The 22,963-nt window shown below is 42.8% G+C and overlaps 1 protein-coding gene and 1 long non-coding RNA gene across 4 annotated transcripts in view; one reads left to right on the top strand and one right to left on the bottom strand.

Moving 5' to 3' along the window:
- The window catches only part of KDM7A (lysine demethylase 7A), a 61,011-nt gene extending 42,727 nt beyond the window's left edge, over nt 1-18,284 (bottom strand). Inside the window, exon 1 of one of the 3 annotated variants that reach the window (XM_074539128.1) lies at nt 17,892-18,284. In XM_074539128.1, the coding sequence (XP_074395229.1) occupies nt 17,892-18,007 (116 nt within the window). In that variant the 5' untranslated portion in view covers nt 18,008-18,284. The remainder of the gene's footprint in view (nt 1-17,891) is intronic. The other 2 variants (XM_074539127.1, XM_074539129.1) reach the window with 2 other exon arrangements.
- Nucleotides 18,285-19,883: 1,599 nt separating this feature from the next.
- Nucleotides 19,884-22,737, top strand: LOC141728769 (uncharacterized). The gene is made up of 3 exons (XR_012579937.1): nt 19,884-19,997; nt 20,346-20,387; nt 22,603-22,737. It is a non-coding gene; the product is annotated as an uncharacterized LOC141728769 (long non-coding RNA).
- The last annotated feature ends 226 nt before the right edge of the window (nt 22,738-22,963 follow it).

Below are 22,963 nucleotides of genomic sequence, written 5' to 3'. Positions count from 1 at the left end.
TGTTACAAATACAACAAACCTTCTACCTGCATTGAGAAAGAAGCCACATAATCTACATAATCATCATGTTACCTCAAATCTCAGGGAAAAACTGTGATGTACATTATTTGTAAACTGACTCCTCCATTCCACAATTCCAGTCCAGTCTGAAAACAAACTGGTATGGTTTTGAAACTCAACACATTTTTTTCCAAGATCTGTTTTTAAGTAAAGTTCAATTTATTGAAATTGGTAGAATGAAGGTAAGAGAGTTATTACTTTTAGAAAATACTTTGAGAACAGAATATTTGGCATAATCAACACGTTCTTATTTCTAATAATTGGTGAAAAGATGGTGTGGAAAGTTGATTTTCCAGACAAGCATTTCATGTAACAATTAGGAATTTAAGCAAAATTAAGTCAAAGGACAGTTCAAACTGAAGTCAATTACATGCTCAGAAAACCCAAACAGTTTTATGTGCAAAAATATACACTGAGGTCAAACAACCTTTTCACTACAATGTATGACTTCTAGGAAGAGATACACAGTCCAAATTAATCCATAATGGCAGCCACCATCATGTATTTTGTGCAGCACCTTTATGAGAAGTTACTTTTCCTGATAGAGCCAAGTTAACATTACTGAAGTACTTTTGATGTACTCCTGTTTAGTACTGTCTATTAAGCATACAGCAAATCTTCCTTCCTATGCCAAATGAGATTTCTACTTACGTTTCCCAACCAGACTGATTGCATCAAGCTGCTTTAAAACAGTATTTACAATTAATTCTGTTCAGATTCTTCTAAAAACACTTCTTTACAGAAATGAAGGTCTGAAGGAACCTGAATCTTCTAGTGTAGACTTTGGCAAAATAAGCTGCCTCAAGACAATCAAAGAAATAACATTTAAGAAAACTACAGAAGACCTCAAAACTAAACAACTTGTCAGAGAGCAGAGAAAAAAGAGAGACATTTTAAAAGCAGCTGTGATAGCTGAAGGCCTTATTTCAGTGTGAAACTATTGAGAGAAACAAAGATGATACCAGCAAGTGAATCAGGACACAAGATTCATCTGAAAGTAAGAAAAAATATACATTGATCTGACATGAAATTATTTTCAGCCCTATAAAACCAGTAATCTATGTAACCCTACACATGTGAAGCAAAGCACACTGCTCAAGAATTCAGCAAGATTCTCTACAGCAGTTCAGACTCCTCTTTCTCCATTCATTTTCCCAGCATGGCCAGACTGACACACCAAAGAGAAGAAGGAACAATAGTCCAATCTGACTTCAGGCACTGTGTCTTAGTGAAGTTGCAACTGCATGAAGCCTGTTGAAATAAATGAGAACTATCCTGTCCTTCCCACAACTGATGTAGGAAAAAGGATTAACATTGGATTTCAATTAATTCTAGGAACACTGGAGTCCCAATTTATCTGACCACAGCCAGCATGAATTTCAGTTCTGGTTACAATGCACAGTCTGCAAAAGCAGTATTAGATACTATGGGCCCTAAACACACAGAAGTAAACACATTAGTTATTTGGTTTAGAGAGAGAGGGCTTTGAAAGGGAGAAACAAAAAGAGAAAATAACTGCTTCTGTATACGCTAATGACAAAGGTTTTCTAGGCCATTAAAGATGCTCTTCAATGATATATTTTTATCTCCTCCTCAAGAATTCAAGTCAACAGTTCACCTCTTCCCCCCCTAAGGTAAAAGAGAACCTAGTAAACCACCCTGACACATAACTACGTCTTATTTAGGTAATTTGCCTTATTTCAATTCCCAGACAGGGTTATTCTAGCTGTGTTTAATAAAAAAAAAAATATCCTGAACTTACAATAAGCAAAAATAAGGTACTTGAAAATAATACTTTCAAATCAAACACTCTTGTCTGAATTCTATCAAACAAAAAACCAACCACAATACAAAATCTTCAACCATTTAAAGCAGCCTCCATATCCATCTTGAAACAGAGCACCACCTATCCATCTTATCATCCACCGAGCACCTCTGTGTGGCTGCATTCTACCAAGGCACAAACTACTACACAAAACTGCTGCCATTATTCCCCAGTAGAAGCAAGGAAGAAATATCCTAAGCTCTACACAGATAACAAAAGGGTGGAAAAAGGAAATTGATATACAAGTTAATTAAATGTTCAGTCACTCAGGAACAAAGCAACTATGGCAATTTCAACACAGCAAATTAAAGCTGCTTATTACATGTCCCTGATTATTAATTACATGTGTAAAAATATATATATATATATATATATACACACATATATACACGGAATCACCATCTCTTGGTGTTCAGAAAACACGTGGATGTGGTGCCTGGGGACATGGATTAGTGGGGAACATGACAGTAGTAGTTTAATGGTTAGACTCAAATGATCTTACAAGGTCTTTTCTTGTCTTGACCTTAACAATTCAATGATATACAGTCTACACTCATTTGCCTGCCTCAACTTTTAGATTCTCAGGTTTTTGTCCTAATCTTCCTCAGCTCCAACTTGTGCACAGTACTCCTGTCAATTCTCATTAGTCACCTCAAAGAAATACTACATATTAAATGGTTTTAAGATCTATTTGCACCCCAACCAAGTCTTTTGACTTAATAAACAGGAATTCCAGTTCCATTTCCAGTGCAGTTTCCTATCAGGTAAAGCAAAGGCTTTTACATAGAGAAGAGACATATTAGTTACTTGTCTCAAAGAGAGAGAGCATTGGAAGGGAAAGAAAAAAGACAGAAATTGACAGAATTATAAAAATAGACCCTATGAAGAGAAACTGAGGTGCAATCCAAAATGACAAACAAATGACATGACATAGCTTGCACCGATTCAATGGCTTGCAGCTGCTGGAACAGAGCAGGTCACCCACTCCCTTCCAAGCAAGCCCTCCCACTCCCCTTCCCTGCAATGGCCCTGACACCTGCCTGGCTACAAGGCAACCTGTTTTATTCACTACTCTGACAGAAACTAACCTAGCCAGTCTTTTGCCTGCTTATCAAGTCACAGTTGGGCAACTGTGAGAGGCAATCCGTGAGAGAGGGAAGAGGGCTATGTAACCTGGAGAGAAGGGTATGGGAAGTAGGACTGCTGCTCCCAGCAGTGGAGGTCACTAGTTCTGGCCAAGCCTACTGCTGGGACTTCATTATTCACTAAGACTCAGAACTACTGTGGCTTAACAGATACATTGCCAACAATTTACCAGTGAGATTGCAGAGAACATCCCTGCTTACACCTCAAAACCTCCCTCAACTTTAACCATACACCTGCACAACACCATGAGAGGCATTACTGAGTCCAAAAGACGCATACACTGGCACTAGATGTCATATGTGAACAAAGGTTTTCTTAGCACAGCATTAAGATGGTCTTAGTCTGGCTTCTTTTAGGCATCCTTCTCTGATGAAGTGTCTAATCAGTTCCTTGAGACCAGTTACCTGTAGCTCCAGCAGTAGCTAAGGAAAGTACCCAGCAGGTGTATGACATTATGCCACCACCAATATATTATTTGCCTACAAACACTCTTTCCAGTAATGCACTGAAGTACAACAGGAACTATAAAACAAGTAATCCAAACAGTTTGGAAGCTACATTTCTAAACCACATCAAACACTGTTTTCTGTAAAGCAGGAGAGGATCAAAAGGACAAACCTTCAGCTAAATTCCCACCTTCTAGCTTGAGAGACACGTAAGGACCACCACTCTGAAGTGGGAAGATACCTGTGTTTTTTAGACACTGATCAAAACAAAATGTCATTAATGGTTCTTGCATAGTCACTGACTTGCATACTCTCAGCAGTTTCTAAATTCCATAATTACCTACATCAAAGTCTCACAAAAAACCCATTTATTATATCATTTTTATGTAACAAGTGTCTCTACTATTAGTTCAACCACCTCTTTCAGGCAATCTGCACTCTAAGCATTTTTTAATCCATTTGGGAATTTTTTGCCATGTCTTCAGCAGCTCTGTCTCCTTCTCAACAGCTAGAAGTGTTGAATGTTCCTCATCTACAAAGAGCACGGACTGCAGACTCCTACAGAGAGAGTACAAGCTGGTTATTCCGGTTGTCTAATAAAGATGAGCTGTTTAGAAAGATCATGTTGCCTAATAAAGATGAGCTGTTTAAAAAGATTGTGAAGCCTGACAAGTACTATCAGCACTGTTATTTTATGCAATACACAGTCTGCAAAGCTTATGACATCCTGAGTAACACTGTCAGTAGACGCCATCAGATCTGTCTTGTTCTCAAGTATCTCAAGTGATAAAAAAAGATTTGGAGGTGAACAAAAACAAACCCACAATGACTTCCTGGCCTGAGGGGATTGATTAGGACACTTATGGTTGTTTTTACACTGTGCCAGACACTTCAATTGAAAAACAATGTCAGGAATTATTTGAAAATAGGACTTTTTGCTAACAAATAGGAGGTACATTCTTCTGTCTCCCACATTCTAGCACCAGCAAACAGTATTACCACAACCTTAAAACTCCATTGCTGCAAATCCCTTACTCCTGAGTTACTGTGTGTCTGTTTGTTTCCTTTACAGCCTGCAGCAACAGCAAACTTGGCTTCAGCCTGCTTTACACACCTTTAAATTGGCTCCTTACACCAAAAACACTTTACCACCTAACTGGGTTAAAAAAATTCTTAGCCAGATTGGCTTTAAAGACCTCCTGGAGCCGTCTGCTAAGTAACTTAACACTCACAGTAGCATTCAGAGCCTCTACAGCTGTACCTGAAATAAAGCTTCCTGTGCCTTCAAAATTCAATTCATTAAATAGTTCTCCTTTAAGAAAAATAAAAAATTAAAAATAAAAATCAAGGACATTTTTCAACTCACCTCCTTCTCAACTGAGTAATTCTTCCTCCAGCCTGCAATATTTTTCAGACATTGCTAGGGACTTTTAGCAAGCTTTTTATTAAGCTGAATAATTTCTGCATCTTCTAATCACAACACAAAAATTTACACGATGGCTCCTATAGCTTTGAAATACCTTACTTGTATAAGGCAAATAGATTTGCAGTCAATAGCAAATAGAGACAGATGCTTCATTTCTGAGGAAATCTGAGAGCAAACTGGCTCATCTCTAGCTCACCATGCTCATTTCAAAAGCAGATGGAGTATCTGATTACATTAACTTCTATTTAAGCTATGATACAAGCAAACTGTTTCAGATACACAGATAATGAGTCTAAATATCAGATGTTACACTGGCTGGCTGGCAGAGCAGTAAGTAGAAAAAGCTCCTTCAATCAACTAGATAATGCCTGTAATTTAGAGATCTTTATTGGATTCTCAGCTGCTTATAGGGGTCCAAAGGGGCATGCTGGTCAAAACTGCAACCATGCAGTCTATAAGATATCAGGAAGCTACTTTTACACATTATTCTAGCTACAAAAATCTAACAGTTCAATCCTCTTCAGATGGAATTAATGAAGCACAGTAATTTCCAGGCCATGTGGAAACTTCAAATAGTGAAGAACAAAGCTAAAAAGAGTTTGGGGGTTGAGTTACATCAGCACTGAATTCTATCTGCATCCATTATTTTTATTCTGGATATAATTGGACATACTGATTTTAATCTAAAATTCTTATGAGTTCAGATCCAGGTTACCAAAACCATTTTTACTCTATCATATGCTATTTAGAGTAATCTGAATTATTTGCAAAAGCACAAATCCACATGTTTTAATCTAAATTTGACATACACACATTTAGAGGTAACCTTGACTTCACAATCTGTGCTACTCAGCTCGAGTGCTTTTATATGGGGAAAAAGAAGATGATTTTATCCATATATCAGTGTATGTGTAGTGCGCATATATGTATCTCTTAAAATACCTTTTCTTCATAGTGAGCAAAATTCCCATGACTCCAACAGGAATGTTCAAAGAAATGCACAAGAAAAATATGAAGCATGAAGCAGAGGGCCTATTGCAAAAGGTCCCCTGGAGATGAATACTGATTTACCATTCCAGTAAAAATTACAGGAGATATTATGATTCACTGATTGTTAAAAACACAAAATTAATTCTTTGGGAGAAAATTTCTGACCTTACCAATATGTGTAAATATCAATGTGTGAAAATAGCCCTGATGGGAGGGGAAAGGTAACAGACAGGACAAACGCCAATGGCCACAGATGAAAGCATATGAAATCCATCTAAACAGCAGGGGAAAAAAAAGAAATTACAAGAACACAGAAGAAATCATTCATCCATGCATGGCTATTAGGGCAATATCCAGTTAAAATGCCGGTCCCTAAAGCCTACCTAAACTCAGAAGAAAGCTAACCTCAGAAGTACCTACACTCAGCTAGCACCTCACCACTCACCCAAAAATTCCAGAAGCACCCCCATTGTGCTCACCCTGTGCTCCCACCCAGCCTGTGCCACACTCCCCGGTCTCTAAGCCAAGCTGACAAAGTGCTGGGCACTAAAATGTTGTTACGAAGGGAGAAGTTACTTTGTTTTTCCAACCAAGATGTGCTTATTCAGGTTATTAGAGTTCAGGCCTACACATCTCAGGGGAATGTTCACCCCAAGCTCACTTTCTATGTAAAGATACCCTTTATCTCCCCCACTTAGGACCTCTTACTCTACAGAAAAGTATCCAAGACTTTTGGGCCCTGAACAGAATGTTACATGACCCCAGCACAAGGGTCTGGTTAAATCTCAGACACTGACAAGATTATCTTAAGTTCTGGTCCCTGCTCCTGACATCAGTGAATAAATAGATAAAGTGAGCATGAATTGCAGCACAACCTCTTCCAAGTCTTAAGGCATACTAGTACTTCTTTTTAGTCTTCAGATTTCATCTGAAGGAAGCACTGCCTACAGAAATATAGCAGTCTATCCCCTGGACTACAAATGCACCTGTTTTCCTTTTGAAAAAGGCAGAACCGTCCATTTCTCTAAATATTTCAGGAACTGGCAAGGACTTGAAATTCACCAAGACATGCTGCATACCTGCCAGGCTTTTTGGAGTATAAGTAACACTTAACAGGTGTTGCTTTTCTGGCTTCAAAGTGATAATGATGTTTTGCTTTTCTTTACAACCTCCACTAACAATGTGAAAGTGCCAAAGAGGTTCTTCTTTGATAATTAGCAAAAAGTAGTAAATACTTGACAGAAGAATAATCTTTTAGCAGAAGTGTTTCCTAGATAAAGATTTAGAGGTCAATGAGCTCTAAAGAGCCTTTAATGAGTTTGACATACTGCTGAATGTGAACTATTAAGCTATTTTCTTACAACTCAATTACAGAAGAAAAGTTTATTTATCAGTTTGTTTATATTACATAGCACCAGCTATGAAACTAACTGAAACTAAAAATACTAAAAAATAAAATAAAATTCCCCAACCTTACAATGTAATTTGTAGTACATCAATTTAAATACACCCAGTCTTTAAAAAGACATCTTTTCTCCTTTAGCAGTTCAAGACAGTTACATATGACAATCTCAAACTATGTATTTATCTTCAGAAAATGCAGTAATTAAAACTGGACTAGCTGCAGCTGATTCAGGTTAGATTCAATTCAGAGAAAGATACTGAAAGTTACATTTTAAATTTGAATCTATGTAGATCATCACTCCTTATGCTCTGCACACCATAAAGTAGTTTCCATCCAATCAAAAACTCAACCACACATTTGTATCAGCAAGTTTCACCAAACCCACTGGCTGCTTTAGAACCTGGATCTTCCTCACATCACTTCTGAGTGACTGGTCACTGCAGCAGACATTTTAGCACAGAGGCTTTTTTCAGTCACAAATTAATGTTCAAATTTAAAACTTCACACTTTTGCAGTACAAGTCAATATTCTCCACATATTCTTTGCTTTGATAAGTTTTCTTTACATTGTCTTTCTTTCTCCTCATCTCTCCATCCAGCTTTTCACCTACAAGACTCCTTTACACAAGGCTGCTTATCCCCTTTGTAGATACCCCATGTGAACAGAAAAATCTTCTGATCTCAGTTCCAATTTTTCAGACACCTGAAAACCATAAGTTCCATTCAATTATTTTGTGTCTGGTACAGTTTTGAAAAGGAAGTATCTACTTTACTCCCATCCTCTTGGCACATAGTCAGTATGTTTCCAACAATGGTAATTCAGAGATTTACAGTTTTTCTTCTAAACACATGGCAAGCATATTAAAGGACAGAGCGCATTTCCTAACAAAAACTTGTTCCAAAATATTGTGCACAAGCTTCATAGAAAGCTGATGGGTTTCTCATGGGCTCAGAGTAATGCATATGCTCACACTAGAAAGATGCTCGTCCAGCTTCCTCAGACTGGTATAAGAAACAGAATTTTATTTTACTAGGTTAACCAACACATTTATATACAACATTTATCTGCAACTTCTTTCTCCAAATTCATTATTAGAGGTACAAGAAAAAAAAAAGAAAAAAAGGAAAAAAAAGCCACCACACCAAAAAATAGACTATTCAAAGCATTTAATAATGTGTCATGAAAGTCATGTCAGTTTACTATTGTTGCCCTGGAATGGACTAGAAAACTGCAAACAGAGGCTTTAGTGCTTCAAGCTGCTCTATGGTCCACTAGCAACTCCCTGGGAATTTTCCATGCAGCTTGCATTGAGAACTGCCACCACCCACTGCAGGGATGCATTCACTCCCTTCTCAGCACAGGTGTACCAGGAGCAGTGAGGAATGCACTGCAGCTCACTCTTCATCACATGGTGTAAATGCACCCATGCCTGGTCCATGTAAGTCTAGTCCAGACAAACAAGATGTCTGCTCAACATCATTTCACTGATCAGAATGAAAGGCTAAAAGCTTTTTTTCCCTCCATGTTTTAGCACTTGTTCATGATATTGGCTCATTTCCTTGTCTCAGTCCCCACATAGCATCACTATTTCAGGCATCAAAGAAAAAAAGGAGAATTAGACACAGTGCAATCCTATGAAAAACAAAGACCCAGCCAACTGGACACAAGCATTCATATGCTGGGGGAATGAAAAAGGCACAACAGCACTAATGTGCAATAAGCAAACAGGGTTGTAAAGAAACGGCAGATCTTTTCCCTTATGTAAGGAACTACCTGCAGGAAAAGACCACTTGTATGCAAAGCATCTTCACAGGAAGCAAGTAACAGCACCTGACATTGAGAGGCTGAACACTGGTACCAGTGATATTTTCCTTTCACTAATATACAGGATTTTGTTCCCTCTTACAGTGATAGATCTAGTCAGTATCAGAACCAACCAGGAGTATAAAGGTTTATTCTTCTCTAAAGTGAGGGTTTGTAGTTTTTTCATTAGACAATAACTTTATTTCCACAGTCAAATATGGACCAGGAAATAGAATGCATATTCTCACTGGTGATGCTAGTTGAGCCATCAATTCCAAAAACTGAAGGGAAATTAGAATCTGCCCTTACTGGTAAAATATAAAAGTCAGGAGGTAACATTTGCAGAAGATATTCAGAGCTGTACCTTTGCTTCAGCAATTTCTGATCTACCCAAATGACGCTCTAACCCTAGTTGATACCTAAATCCTCCAGTTTCATGGTGCTTCAAGCACGAGCCAGCTGACCATGCTGCCAGTGGAAGGTACAGCCAAGGCATCTGCTTTCACTCAGTTCTCAAGTACTAAATAAGCACTTCTCAGCACGGACATTAGGCCAGTCACTCAGTGCTCCAGCTGCTCCATCCCTTCTCAGCGAGAGCAAGAACAGCATCTGAGCTACTCCTGCGATACTCATTCCACCAGGGCAGCACACTCTACTGCAGTGTTAGGAGATGCAAAGGGATGCCCTGAGATGTCCTAGCTGTTCACACAGGAGAGCACAGCATCAGAGGCAGCAAGTTGCTGCTCACCTGTGCCTCACACTGATGTGTCCTCTGGGCAGACAAATACTGTAGTCAGAAGGTAGCTTGAGATTTAAGAGATTACATGTGCACACCAATTTCCTTGACATGATTTTGGTCCTCTGTTACATAAGCAATAGAAGCACAAAGAAATACCTAGGACAGAGTGGGCTTGAGGCTGTAAAACGTCAGCACTGCACACTTCCATGGAAAAAGGGCTAACACTATGCTGAGGGGGCAGACTGTTAATATTTTCCTGAGCACAGAGCCCCGTTAGCACAGCTACCTTGCCTTTGGTACGGCTCTAGACTGCTCCAAACGGCACTGTGCACCTCAGATGTGCCAAGCAGCACCCTGAAAGCCCTGGGCTCACTTGCAACACCTCATTTCTCCTCTTCTGCCTGCTCTTAACACCAAGTTGTGCAAGTCAACAGCATGATGTAATCCTTCAGTGAAAATATCCAAATATTCTTGTTATTGAAACAAAACTAAAAATCTGTATGTTGAGCAAGACAACCTCTTACAAGTACTGCTGGGTAATAAGATAGAGCAATTTCTTTGGCTGCTCTTCATTTATCTCATCGGGACTTCGTTTATTGGCAAACATCAATATCTCTAAAGAAAAATGTCACTCTCTTTAGAAAATACTGCCTGATAAGTGGCAAGAATGACAGAACAGAGCAATCACATATCTTCAATATCAAAGATTCCATTTCTCAGAGTCACCTTTCCTTGCACTCATTTTCATGAAGAGAGCTTTAAGAGCCTTTAAGTGAATAAAGTATTCATGTAAATGGAACAAACACAATTAAATTTACGAAATTAATTTCCCAGCCTAGCTACAATGTCAGCCAACAGTTTCAGATGAAAATAAATAGACTTCAGACCACAATATATTAAAAATCTAGAACAATCATACTTACTCCAATTGGCTTTTAAGACAGAATGATGTGGGAGGATTTAAAAAAAAAAAGCTTTCTTGCTTTTGAGGCGAACATCAGCATTTATGCCTGCCTGAGCAACAATGAACTCAGTATTTTCAAAAAGAAACACCAGTTCTGAAGTCTACTTTAGTTAATGTTGAAGTAATGGAGAAAACATGTATTAAATATTAATTCCATTCAAAAGCAGAATTGACCTGAAGAGGGTTACCAGCCACATAAATCCATATTACCACCACACAGCAGACATCTCAAGACAATTCATACTCCATAGATTGTTAGTTCTGTGTATTCATGAGCTAATGTTGTAATACATTAGAAAGGACTGACAAAATGAAAAATAGCTTAGCTTTTTAAAAGCTATATATTTCACTAAAATACCGCTCATATGTTGATAATAAAGCAAGAGCAATGCTGTTAATTGAATTTTCGTACTTGAGCAATGAGACAAATGTAAAATTTGAGCATGTTTATGGTTTCAAGTATGTGCATTGCACCTATGGAAATCTTTACCGATTACTCAGAGCTGTTTTGAGACAATGGTATTTTATTTTACATGTGATGTAGGGAAAGTACAAATAGTTACATGAAGAGTATTAGTTCATCTTCAATTTGTGCAAACTCAAAAAAAAAAAAAGCTAGAAACCACAAATGAAGAATGAAAACAAAATTAATGTGATTTTGCCCACTGGCAGTTAACAGAGTGATACTCCATTGTAAGGCTTAAGCCATTTGACTGCAAATGTGCTGCTCTAAGAGAACACATCATTATCAACAGATAAAGATAAGTTTAGAATAAAAAGAATATATTTCACGTTCTGCACTGTAGCACCTGGTAGGTATATACAGAAATTAGGTGCACCAAGCAGCAGTCCACAATCAGACTCCTCTCACCTCTCCGGGTCTTAGATACAGAGTCACAAAGCTGAGCCTTCTGAAAATGATTTGAGGAATTTAGATGTTTATGTATTAAACATAAAGGGAAAGGAAGATACTGAAGTGCTTCATGAGCATCAACAAATAACATTTCAGAATATAAAATAATCATAAATTAACTAGCTAATAAAAAATTCACTGTTAAATTACACATACACTTACAGTGCCTTCATTTGCACAGTCAAGATGAAAACAAAACAATTATACCAAAAATATAGGTGAACTATAATATTATAGAAAATTAGAGGTAGTGTTTAAATAACTCTTTTAACTAACACTGAAAAGGTAATAATTTGTGCTTTAGAAATCAGAACTATTACCATTAAATAACTATTTAGAAACTCACTAGAATCTTGTTGGACTCTAATTTAATAAGCTGAATTGTGTACCATTCAGTCCTCTTACAGATCTTTATTGGACAATGTGTTTTTTTCTTGTCCTAGTTACTTTATCAGAAGGCATAATTTGAACCACCTACTATGTTTTATTCCAGAACAAATGAAAAAAAATTACAAAATTAGAGATCTCAAGGAAAGGAGTGTTAACTTTCAAAGTACACCTACTTCCAATAAAGCCAGTTCTTCAAGAAAACCATAAAGAGAAAAACAGGCACACAGTTCTACATGTTATTACACAGTTTCAAAAATTGAAGCAATTTGAATACTTGCAACTCTTCAGTGCTTATTATGGTAGAACACATCTAACTTTAATATATATTAATAAGTCTTCCCACTTCACAGATGGGAACCAAGAGGAAAAAAATGGTTTGTCAAATGAAGAATATAAAAGGATTGGAAACAGACATCCAGTTACACAAGTGCTTGTCTGGCATCCTCATTATAACAAGCCTCTTTTCAGTTTAACCAAAACTGTTTCAGCTTTTGTATTGTTAGAAGAGCTTGAAGTCACTTCAAGTTACTTAATTCTTTGGCAGAGGGCACCACAACTCATTGGACTGAAGTTGAGACTTCCATCTTACTTCTGAGGAAACATGGCTAAGCCAAGGAAAAATAAAATTAAACACATCAGCCTTCCCTTGAGGTCTAAAACACTTCCATAAGATCCACCAAACTGCCACATGAAGGATTTAAGGCTCATACACCACAAGAGCCAGAAAGTCAGTTTCAAAGTTCTCTGGTGCCAGAGCAGAGAGCTCTGCAGACCAGACAAGGACTTGTTGATTCAGTTCAGCTCCCTGAATGTTTCTAACTACAAGGCCTTAATTTTCTCTAAAGAGAAGGTCTGCACCAGAAAAGGTTTGTAAGCAGCCTCTTTGCAACCTCCACATTCCCTGACAGGAGCATCACCATGCCTTGTCCTCCAGCTCCACGACAGACACCAGAGCTTCACCTACCCCCGGGGTTCTGGGGTTGTGCTCCTGCACCTGCACTGGAAATGCCTTGATTCCACTGGACCCCAGGCAGAATCACATGTTGTGACTGAGACATAAAAACAAGGCTCTACAAAACTGGGTGAGCTATCAATCCCAAAGTGGGCAGTGAGATAAAAAAAAGACCAACTCTTCTGTCTTTTCCCACCAGTATCATCTCCAACAATACATTCCTTCAAGTGTTTTGCAGCACTCTGGGATTCATCCTAGCCTTTGACAAGCCCACTCAACTCAGTTACCCAACAAAAAAACTAACCCAGCAAGAGAACGGGCTCTGTCAGTTTTGTGAGCAGAGTTGATTTACCAATCAGGCAAGCACTGAACCAGCAAAAGAGGAATTACAGCAGCACGCAGCCAGGAGCAGGACAGCCTCTTTCAGCAGCAAAGAGGTGGCAAAGCCCATGGTGCAGAACCTCGTGGATAAAGCTCCAAAACAAAGAACCAATTCAGGAGAAGTAGTCACTATAGCACATGCATTTCCTTCTTTTCTTAAGGAGAAAGCCTGCCTTCAGAGTACAAATCAGTGTGTTCAGACAGACCTGTACCATGGAACCTAAGAGCTGTAAGAGGGAAACCTGGATTTTACATCGAGATCACATGAAGGTGTGGATGAGAAGTTCTGGGTTTCTTCAGAGACCAAACAAAGGCACGTTCAAACCCTATGATATCAGAAAAAAAGGTGTTCTGAACGTCACTCAGATGTGACTTTGGCACTGAATTTTTCCTCCATGTGAGGAAAAAAGGCCTCAAGGCATCTGCAGTTTAAATTATAATCTTCAAACGGTACACGAATCCCCTTTCTTTTCAAATTATGTTGTTAAATGTTTTCTAATAGTGACAAAGCTGTAAAAACATCAAACACCTAATAGCAAAATACCACCAATGAACTGCTGTAGGAAAGGGCAAAGTTAATTCTTTCTAGATTATACAAAATACAAGATTAATCCTGAGAGCAAGAGCTATCAATTTAAAAACAATTCCATATAAATTTAATCAATTTGACTTTGCTTTGCAACAGAAGCATGTTCTTATGTACACTACATACAGATTAGTCTGTACTTCCCTGACTGCCCTCTAAGCTGCTCAAATTAAATATTTATTTCTGTAAACATAAAAAAATTTCTCCTTGAGGGGAAGACACCAAAGTTGACATCATTATGAAATTTTCAGGTAAACTGCTAATTTTGAGCAATAACAAAAAAACTATGCTTTCCCTTTCTTATACCCCATTGCTCTAACTTTGAAGAGTAAAACATTTCCTTTGTTTAATTTAAAAAAACCCACCTTTTTGTAATGTAAAAATACATTAGAATGGTTGCAGGCATTCCAAAAGGCAGAGATCTCTAATTGAGATGCACACATTTGATAATTTCTTAACCTATTCATCACTGAGACATGTTAGAAGTTCACTGTATGTTTGTTGAGAAACAAAACATCCCCAGAAAAGTGCAACACACAAGACTTCATAGGAGCACCTGCATTTTTAATTCTCAGTTTACCTGACTTCTTGACACTCCTTTACAGCTAGTACAGTACCAGTGCAGCTTTACAAAGCCAGCCTCCTCAAAAGGCAATTATACAGTATTTTACTTCTGAAATATCACAGACAACCCTACAGTGTGCAGACAAAAACTGAATTATATGCTTAAACTTCAGTTTGCTCTGACCTGAGATCTAGTCTACAGGAATAAGTCATATCTATGCAAGGCATATAAACCTATTTGAGTACACGTATCATGGACAGAAAAAAGAACAAAAATTTCAACAGGATTTGTGCAAACTTCACAAATATATTTCAAGAACAGAGCAGTTTAAAAAAAGATATGTAACTTTGGCACAGAATATATCACAGCAAAAAAACACAAACAAGATGACAGCATGTTGTTAACCTAATAACTGAGGCAAAGCATCAAAAAAATGAAGGAAGGCAGAGACAGCACAAGAAATATCATAGAATGATACATATCATTTGAAGATGAAACCAAGAAATTAAAGAGGTTTCAAGAGCTACGGAACAGATCCAAGGAAAGTTGAACACACAGACCAGCATAAAGGACTTGTTATACTTCATTCTAGCTGGAGTACATTCTAGACAAGTCAGAAAGCTGGAATCAGCTTAATGTGACATTTTCATTTAAAGCAGATAAAATGATGGGGAAAACACAAAAATTGCCTAAAACATAAATGGATTTGCACGTCTGAGAGCTTTGACAGTTTGTCACATCTGAAGCTCTGTAGTCTCTGCACTCTCACAAGCCATTCAGGAAGGCGATGAAGCCTCAAACAGCGCTCAGGCACCCGTGTTACGCTCTTTTGTTCACAAGGGGTAATTACACCAGACTGTGGCTGCATGTTAGGCCCACTCCGAGAGTAACTGAAACCCACAAAGCAGGTTCACAGCCTTGCCAGGCATAACAAACACGTTTGCTGTAACACAAATATTCGCCAAAAGCAATAAAATGCGTATTTCATAATACTAATATATTGATAACAGCAAACCAAAGTACAAATCATTTGAAGAGAGAGAGTGCAAAAAGAACACACAGGGAAAAAAAATCACATAAAAATTTGAAGGGACTAAGTAACAATGTGCCAGAACAGACTTTGTACAGCCTCCACTGTACTGTTCAGGCACTCTCTTGACTATACACATGAAGGCAGCAAAGAGTCCATAATCCAATAACATGCGCTAGGTATCATGCTAGCACACCACAGCCTGGGTTTATGTTTCTTAAGATAGAACACACATCAGTCCCATTCCACAGGCCAGGGAAAAAAAAAACTAAAAAGAAATAAAATCAAGAACACATGAAACTAAGAAGTTCACCAAAAACTTCAAGATTTGAGTGTGTGTGTTTTCTTTCACAAGCTATGTAACTGTCCTCATACACTCTTACAGCAAGGGGAAAGGCGTTCCCAGAGCAGACCACAGCTGGCAGGGGGAAAGGAGTCTCCCAAAAACCTGCCCCTTAGTCATGAGACTGGGTGAGCATGCAACTAAATCCCAAAGTAGCATGGCTGCTGCCAGCTCTTGCTGGCCTGCTTGCTTATTTTCCCCTCTTAGGGTTTCAGACTACCAAGGCAGTTCAGTGCTAGCAGGCTTCTTCTACCCAGTACATGACAGAGCTCAATCACAGGAGCCTGTGGGAAGCTTTTTGCACATCAAGATCTAAGAAAGCTACCAAGTGCCCTGTCCCACCTTTAGATCAGGCAATGCTTTCCTCCCCATAACAATTTCAGACATTTAGTTAGCCCATACCCCAGCAATACTGACGCACAGGGCTGGCATTTAAGTTAAGCCTGCATGGAACCTGAGCAATTGCCAGGACATTCTGAAAGAGCAACTACACAAATGCAGAAGAAGACTTGGAAGAGAAAGAACCTGTAACAAACACTTCAGGCAGTGCCTGCACCTTCATTGCAGGCAGTGACCGAGTTCTGACAAACTTGCATTAAGCTGCTGTAACCCAGAAGAGCTGTTGTGTGTCCCTCTTTAAACAACAGCACTAGCAAGAGTAGTAGCAGTCTAGTTAAAAATATTAATGAGAGGTTGTTTTTAAGGTACAACGATCCTGCTTTGCCAGTTTTTATGGTTTACAACGCCCTTTTCACACTTTCTATTTCATTGCAGCTCGAGCCGGGAGAAGCCCATGTACAAAGAACAAATCAAACAAGCAAACATCTGAAACGCTGCGAGCCTTCCTTTCCTCCTCAAACGCGGCAACAAAACACCCGTGTGTAACAATTACAGTTAAGTAACACCTAAACACGCAACCTACTTTCGGTCGGCGTTTGTCTTTTGCCGTTTGAGGGGAAACAAACGAAGGGAAAACAAACCCAAACAAGCACGACCCCCGCCGGGGCGCTGCGAGCGCCGGGCCCGGGGGCAGGCTCGGGGGGCGGCGCTGCGGGCCCCGGCCGGCAGGGGGCGCGGCGCGGGCGGCCGCCGCTGTTGTTGTTGCCGCTCGGGGTATTTAAACGCCGGGCTGTCAATCACGGGCGCCGCGCGCTCCCCGGCGCTCCCCGCACGGCGGGGGCGGCACCGAGCGGCCCCGCAGCCCCGGCCCGGCCGAGCCGCCGCCGCCACCGCCGCGGGCCCCCAACTTGCTCCTTTGTTTAACTGCCCGTGAATCCCCTCCGCCGCCGCTGCTGCCGCTTCCTCCCGCTCGCAGCCGCTGCCGACGGGCCTTTTATTATAGACACGCTCGACTCGCAAAACACACGCGCGGCGGCGGCGGCCGCTCGGGACCGGGCTGGAAACGTCAAAGCGGCGAGAGGCGCGGGGCGACCCTCTTTCTCCGCTTCCGCAGCCCCCCGAACAAAACGCACGGGCAGCCCGGAGCTCCCACCCGGCCGGGGACAGCCCCGGTGTCCGCACTTCTCCGCCGGGAGACCGCCCTGTCCCGGGAGAGACCCCCGGGGGGCGCGGGGGGACACGCGACGCCTCTGCAGAGTCGGCACAACTTCGGGGTGGCCCCGGCCCCGCCAGCCCCGCATCTGTTGCTCTTTCGTAACCAGCCCCCCCCGCTTGGCCCGGCCCGTCCGCCCCCTCACAGCCGCGGACCCATGTGCCCGGGGACGGCCGCCGGCGCCGGCACTGTCCCGGCGGCGAGGGGGGGGAACCGGACCGGGCGAGCGCCCGCCGCTCCCCCCGTGCTGCCGCCGCGCAGCCATTGTCCCCCCCGGCGGGAGGGGGGAAGGTGACTGCCACCGCCTGTGCCCGGTGCCGCCCGCCGGCTACCCCGCCGCGCCGCCCGGCCCCGGCGCGGCTCCCGGCGCCCTACCTGCCGTGGAACCAGTCCTTGCAGATGTCGCACTCGATCATGAAGCGGCTCACGTCGTAGGGTTCGCGGCACACGCAGTACACGGGGGTCGCGGCGGCGGCCGTCGCTCCGGCCATCTTTAAAGAACTCCCTGACTGAGCCGCCCGCCCGGCTCCGCTCCTCCCCGTCCCGTCCCGTTCCCCCCCGCCCCGCTCCCTCCGCCGCGGCCGCGGCGGCGCCGCCAATAACAACAGCGCGCGTGCCGGCCCCGCACGCCGCGCGCGCCCCCCGCCGCCGGCTGGCACGCGCACGGGGCGGGCGACACGGGAGCGAGCGGACAACAGCGCGCGGGGGCGCGCGCACGTGCGTCACCCGGCCCCCGTGGAGGCGGGAGGAGGAGGAGGCCGGGGACGGCGATGGGAGGGGGGTGGGGGGGAAAGCACCGCCCCGGCCGCCCCGCCCGGCGACCGTCCCCGCCGCGCCTGCGCCCCGCCGAACGGCCCGCGCCCCGCCCCGCGCCGCCCGAAGCGGCGGGGACTGAGCGTGCGCGGGCGGGTCGGGAGCGGAGAGGGCGATTTATCCCCGTGGAGCGCGCGGGGCGGGGCGGGGCGCGCACGTGCCGCCCCTCCCGGGAGGCGGGCCGCGGGGAGGCACGCGCTGGTGTCACGCGGGGAGGAGAGGGGCGGGGCGGGGGTGCCGCGAGGACACGGCAGGAGGCGGGCGCGGGACGCGGCGCGCGCCGCCCCCCCCCCTCCCCCCGTCCCCCCGTTATGTAACGAGAGCGGCGGCGGCGGCCGGGGCGGAGTGCGCTGTCCGGCCCGGTGCTACCCTGCCCGGTGCTGTCCCATCCCGGCACCCCCCAAGGAGCCCGTGCTTCCACGCTACCCAGCCGGGGGTGGCAATGGTTTATTTCTTGTCAAGCTCTCGCTGCCTACGTGCGCATCATGCGCTGTTCCGCTCCATGCCGTCACCCTTTCTTTCAGGACACAAAAGTAACACTGATGCTCTCATTATGTGTCATCGAGAACAAAAAAGTTGATTTAAAAACAGCGTTGTTTTTTTTCCCGGCAGCCTTTCAAGGACCTGTGGAGATTATATTGTATGAGGGAATGGAGAGCCACTGAATGTACCGATTTAAAAGCGAAACAATAAATATGTCCAAGTGCATGTTACAGTGATCATAACTGTAACAGACACTGCCTACAGCATTATAATTTTACTACCCATGGCCTTAACCACTAGTAGCCACAAAAAAGCAAACGCTGTAGGTTTGTTTGGCAGAGGGAAGCTCAGAAATAAATGTTTCCTTTCCAGACTGTTATTGTGGAGCTTGCTAATGTTAACATTTATATAAGACAAGCAACACGAGATGATGATTTGGCAGCAAAATGGACAGCAAAGAAATGTAAAACAAATAAATCCAGCACACAGGCTCTGTGACTGAATGGAGAATGACACAGAGAAATAAAGGAAGTGTAGAGGATACGTTCAAGAAATACCAGATTCTTGAACGAAACCCTGACCTATTTAGAAAGTGCACAAGGTTCTGACCTGCAGGATGTTGTTTGTGGATGTTTCAATACTCTTTAGTTTTCCAACACATCTCAGTATTTCAGCAACTCAAAATGGGGCCGTAGACGCTCAGTCTTCTAAAAAGCTGATGTAAATTTATTAGGGGCAAGAAACACCAGTAAGGCAACAAATGACAATTTCAGAGTTTCAGGAAATAATACATACCAAGAGGCTCTGTCATTAAAAATACTGTTTCCCTTTATTAATCTGATTCAAAGACACATGCAGGAAGTTGCTTTCTAATGGTAGGGCCTGCAAACTCTTGCAGAATCAATTACAGATAAGGTAACAACTACCAAGAGAAGTGTTCCAGTTAGAGTGGTTACTCCGTGTTTGTGCAACAAAGTGTTGGCATAGGTAGCCACCCTGGAGCCTGAAAATGGGCGACTCCTTGCTCCTTCATTGGGTGTTTCTTACGTTGTCACGGGGTCAGTCTTATCTGGAAGCTGCAGTAACCAGCTGGAGTCATGTCTTTATCCAAACTGGCCATAAAAATGCAGACGTGTTGTGTATGGGGAAGTGTCTGCAAAGCACAGACCCACAGAGCCCCCCTTGGTAAGGCAGGTGGGAATGGGGTGGGTATTCCCGGGGGAGATGGGCTGGGGCTGCACTGCAGGGGAGGGGACCTGGCCGGGCTCAGGGCGGGTGAGGAAGTTTTCACTTGACACAGAAGAAAGCAACCCATCAGCGAGAGTGCAGAGTATGAGGAAACAGGCTGGACTCAGCACCCTGGGGGACCTGCCCTTAATCACTGGCACTGATTATGGGAAAAAAAAGTTTGTTTGTTTGTTTTGTGAAAAAGAGTAGTTGTGATCTTAAGCATGCAAAGAAACGCTGGCTGTTTAATAAGCGCTTTGCCTACTGCCACAAGCAATGTCGTTTTGTCACTGTGATTTATTTCAGAACAAGGTGTGTTAGCGATTCAGTCTGCTGCACCTTAATCAGGTGAGGAATGCCAACTTCATCTGTTGTAAAAAAAGTGGCATAAACCAGCTTCGTCTCCCTCTGTCTGACCTGCTGTCAGCTTTTCTCTTTCCAAGCTGTCTTTCACAAACAGTAGACTATGCTTGAATGTAACATAGCAAAAATTCAGGAAAGCTGAGGACCACACACCATAACAATTACAAACCCCCTTTTAATAAGTATTCTTTCCAAAAACTTGGAGAGCTTTTCTATGACAATCTTACTAAATACAGTTCAGAAACAAAAAATGCAATACCTACCTTCAATGTAAATAATTAAATGAAGCAAGTTTAAAGGCCAATCCCAAAAAAACTTCAGAAGAAAGCTCAATATTCACAGCTACACAATGATACCTGAGGACACCTGAGGCCATAGCAGTCTCCATTCTTGTCTCCCAACCATCAAGACACACCAATGTGAAATACAGTGTGCAGACCACCTTCTAGTAGGCAGCACAGAGTTCACATGCTTGGCCTCTGGCTCTGACTGCCAAACCAGGCAAGGCAGCAATGACAGAGAGCTGGGGAGAGCTGAACAACAGCTCTGGAGCAGCTGGTAGCTCTGGAAATCCAAAGGCTGGAGGAAAAAGGCTGGAGACAGTGATGAGGAACCAGTGGAAGGGCAGTGAGAATTAAGAAGGTGGGAACAAAGAAGCTTGTTTTAGGAAAGGAAAGTGACCAGTGCCACAGACCACAACTGTCTGCTTGCTCACTGATGTACAGATATTGTCACACTGCCCCATGCCCTGTCTTGTACCCAGCCCACCATCCCCTCAGCAGCTGAGCAAGCCAGTTAGTTCTTCAAGCCATGCCCAAATGTAATCTTTCCACCCTAAAGTCCACCAAAACATGTTCTGCCCCATCAAGCCCAATCTGAAAAACACAACTTACAGCTTGTACACCAGCAAGTCCCAGTGACTGCCCCCATCTCTGTGCCTGGATTCCAGCAAAAACATTAGAAACAGTCATGTATAGGGCTGGGGCTGCCAGGGTGAGCAGCTCTGGCACTCAGAGTACAGAACTGTAAGTAAGGAGCATTGTATCTTCATCAGACACTGAAGTCAGGGTTAGAGGCTGGGGCACCAGGGACTAAAGAGCACCACCTCTGCTTGCTCTTCAGGACAAGCCTGAGTGCTGGTGCTCAGTAAGGCACAATGCTTCTGCCAGTGATTCAAGGAATGCTGGCTGATAGTTTATCCTTAAGGCTGGAATCAGGCTGTAGGGTAAAAAGGGCTTTAAGTGTAGGATTCTTCCTGAATAATGTGAGGATTGTGCAGAAATTATAAGGCCTGCTACCTGTTTCTTATCATTATGAGATAAGCCTGCAAAGGCACTAGAGTCAACCACATCAAATGGCTTCCAATGAGATCTGTAGGGATGATGGATGTGCTCAGGCTTAAGTTTGGGGTGAAATATTGCCATGGCTGGACAGTGGAAGGTAGAGAACAGGAAGAAAATCTTAGGACTGAGGAAGTAGAATGATAGGAAGATGATACAGCTGTCTAGCACTGCAGTGCAAGCTTGTGAATAAATGGGTCAGGTACAGCTCACTGTTGTAGGGGCCAGTATGCAGTCAGGACTGTAGTGGGGTTTGGGTCATGGTGCCAAATACAGGTCACGTTAGGCCATTGCTAGGGACTGAGTGTGGCAATTCTATGGTTGAAATTAACAACCAAATAAGCAGAGTGTATGGAATTAATTTCACTCTGCAGGCTCTACAGAATGAATCTACAGGCACGCCTTCTTCTCAGACAACCTTTGCTGTGCAACATCCTTCATCCACTAGGGTGTTATCCTCTAGCCATTCACAGACCCTCAGCAAGGTTCACAGGGCTGAGGGCTGCTATCAGCACAGAAAAGTGGTTTATTGGTAGCTCTGGAATGCTGACTGCAGGTGAGGGTCTTAGCCAGAAACCTCTTCCTATCAAAGACATAATCACCAGCACATTGCACATTAGTAGAGAAGAGGGTATGGGAGAAGAGGGCACTGATTGTTGCACAATAAAAGCATCCAAAGCCCATGCCTGGATTTGTGTATCTCCCAGAGCACATGCTATGCACTGTGCAGGACATAAAGGAAGGATAAAGTAGAAGAGCAGGGTAGGGAGGTTGCCAGAAGGGAGATAGGGGAATGTTCTGGTACTTCTGGCTGAACCACATACAGGTACCCACAAATATGCCTACTTGTCTCTTGGCAGGAGGGGAGAACTCACAACCATCAGTCACAGGATGGTGACTGTCACCCAGCAGGACATGGACAGCCAAATAAACACCAGAGATGATATCCAGCCGAAAAAGAGATGGCCCAGCAGCAAGTCAGGCTACGAAGAATCAGAAAGAAAAATCAGACATTGATAGTCATGAAAAAAATCAGATAAACTGTTGGGAAAACATGGGGGCAGAGGGACTTTCCCCATGTTTGGTCATTTCTTCAGTGTATTTATGTACATTTTGGCAAAACACTCATTTTTAAAATCACTTATTTTCACATCAATAGGCTTAAGGCTGCTGAAAAACAAAGCTCTGGGCTGAAAAACTGTTCCAGTTCTCCATAGGAAA

Source organism: Zonotrichia albicollis, chromosome 4, assembly GCF_047830755.1.
Source record: "Zonotrichia albicollis isolate bZonAlb1 chromosome 4, bZonAlb1.hap1, whole genome shotgun sequence".
In the NCBI taxonomy this organism is placed as follows: domain Eukaryota; kingdom Metazoa; phylum Chordata; class Aves; order Passeriformes; family Passerellidae; genus Zonotrichia; species Zonotrichia albicollis.
This window is presented reverse-complemented; position numbering and strand designations above follow the sequence as displayed.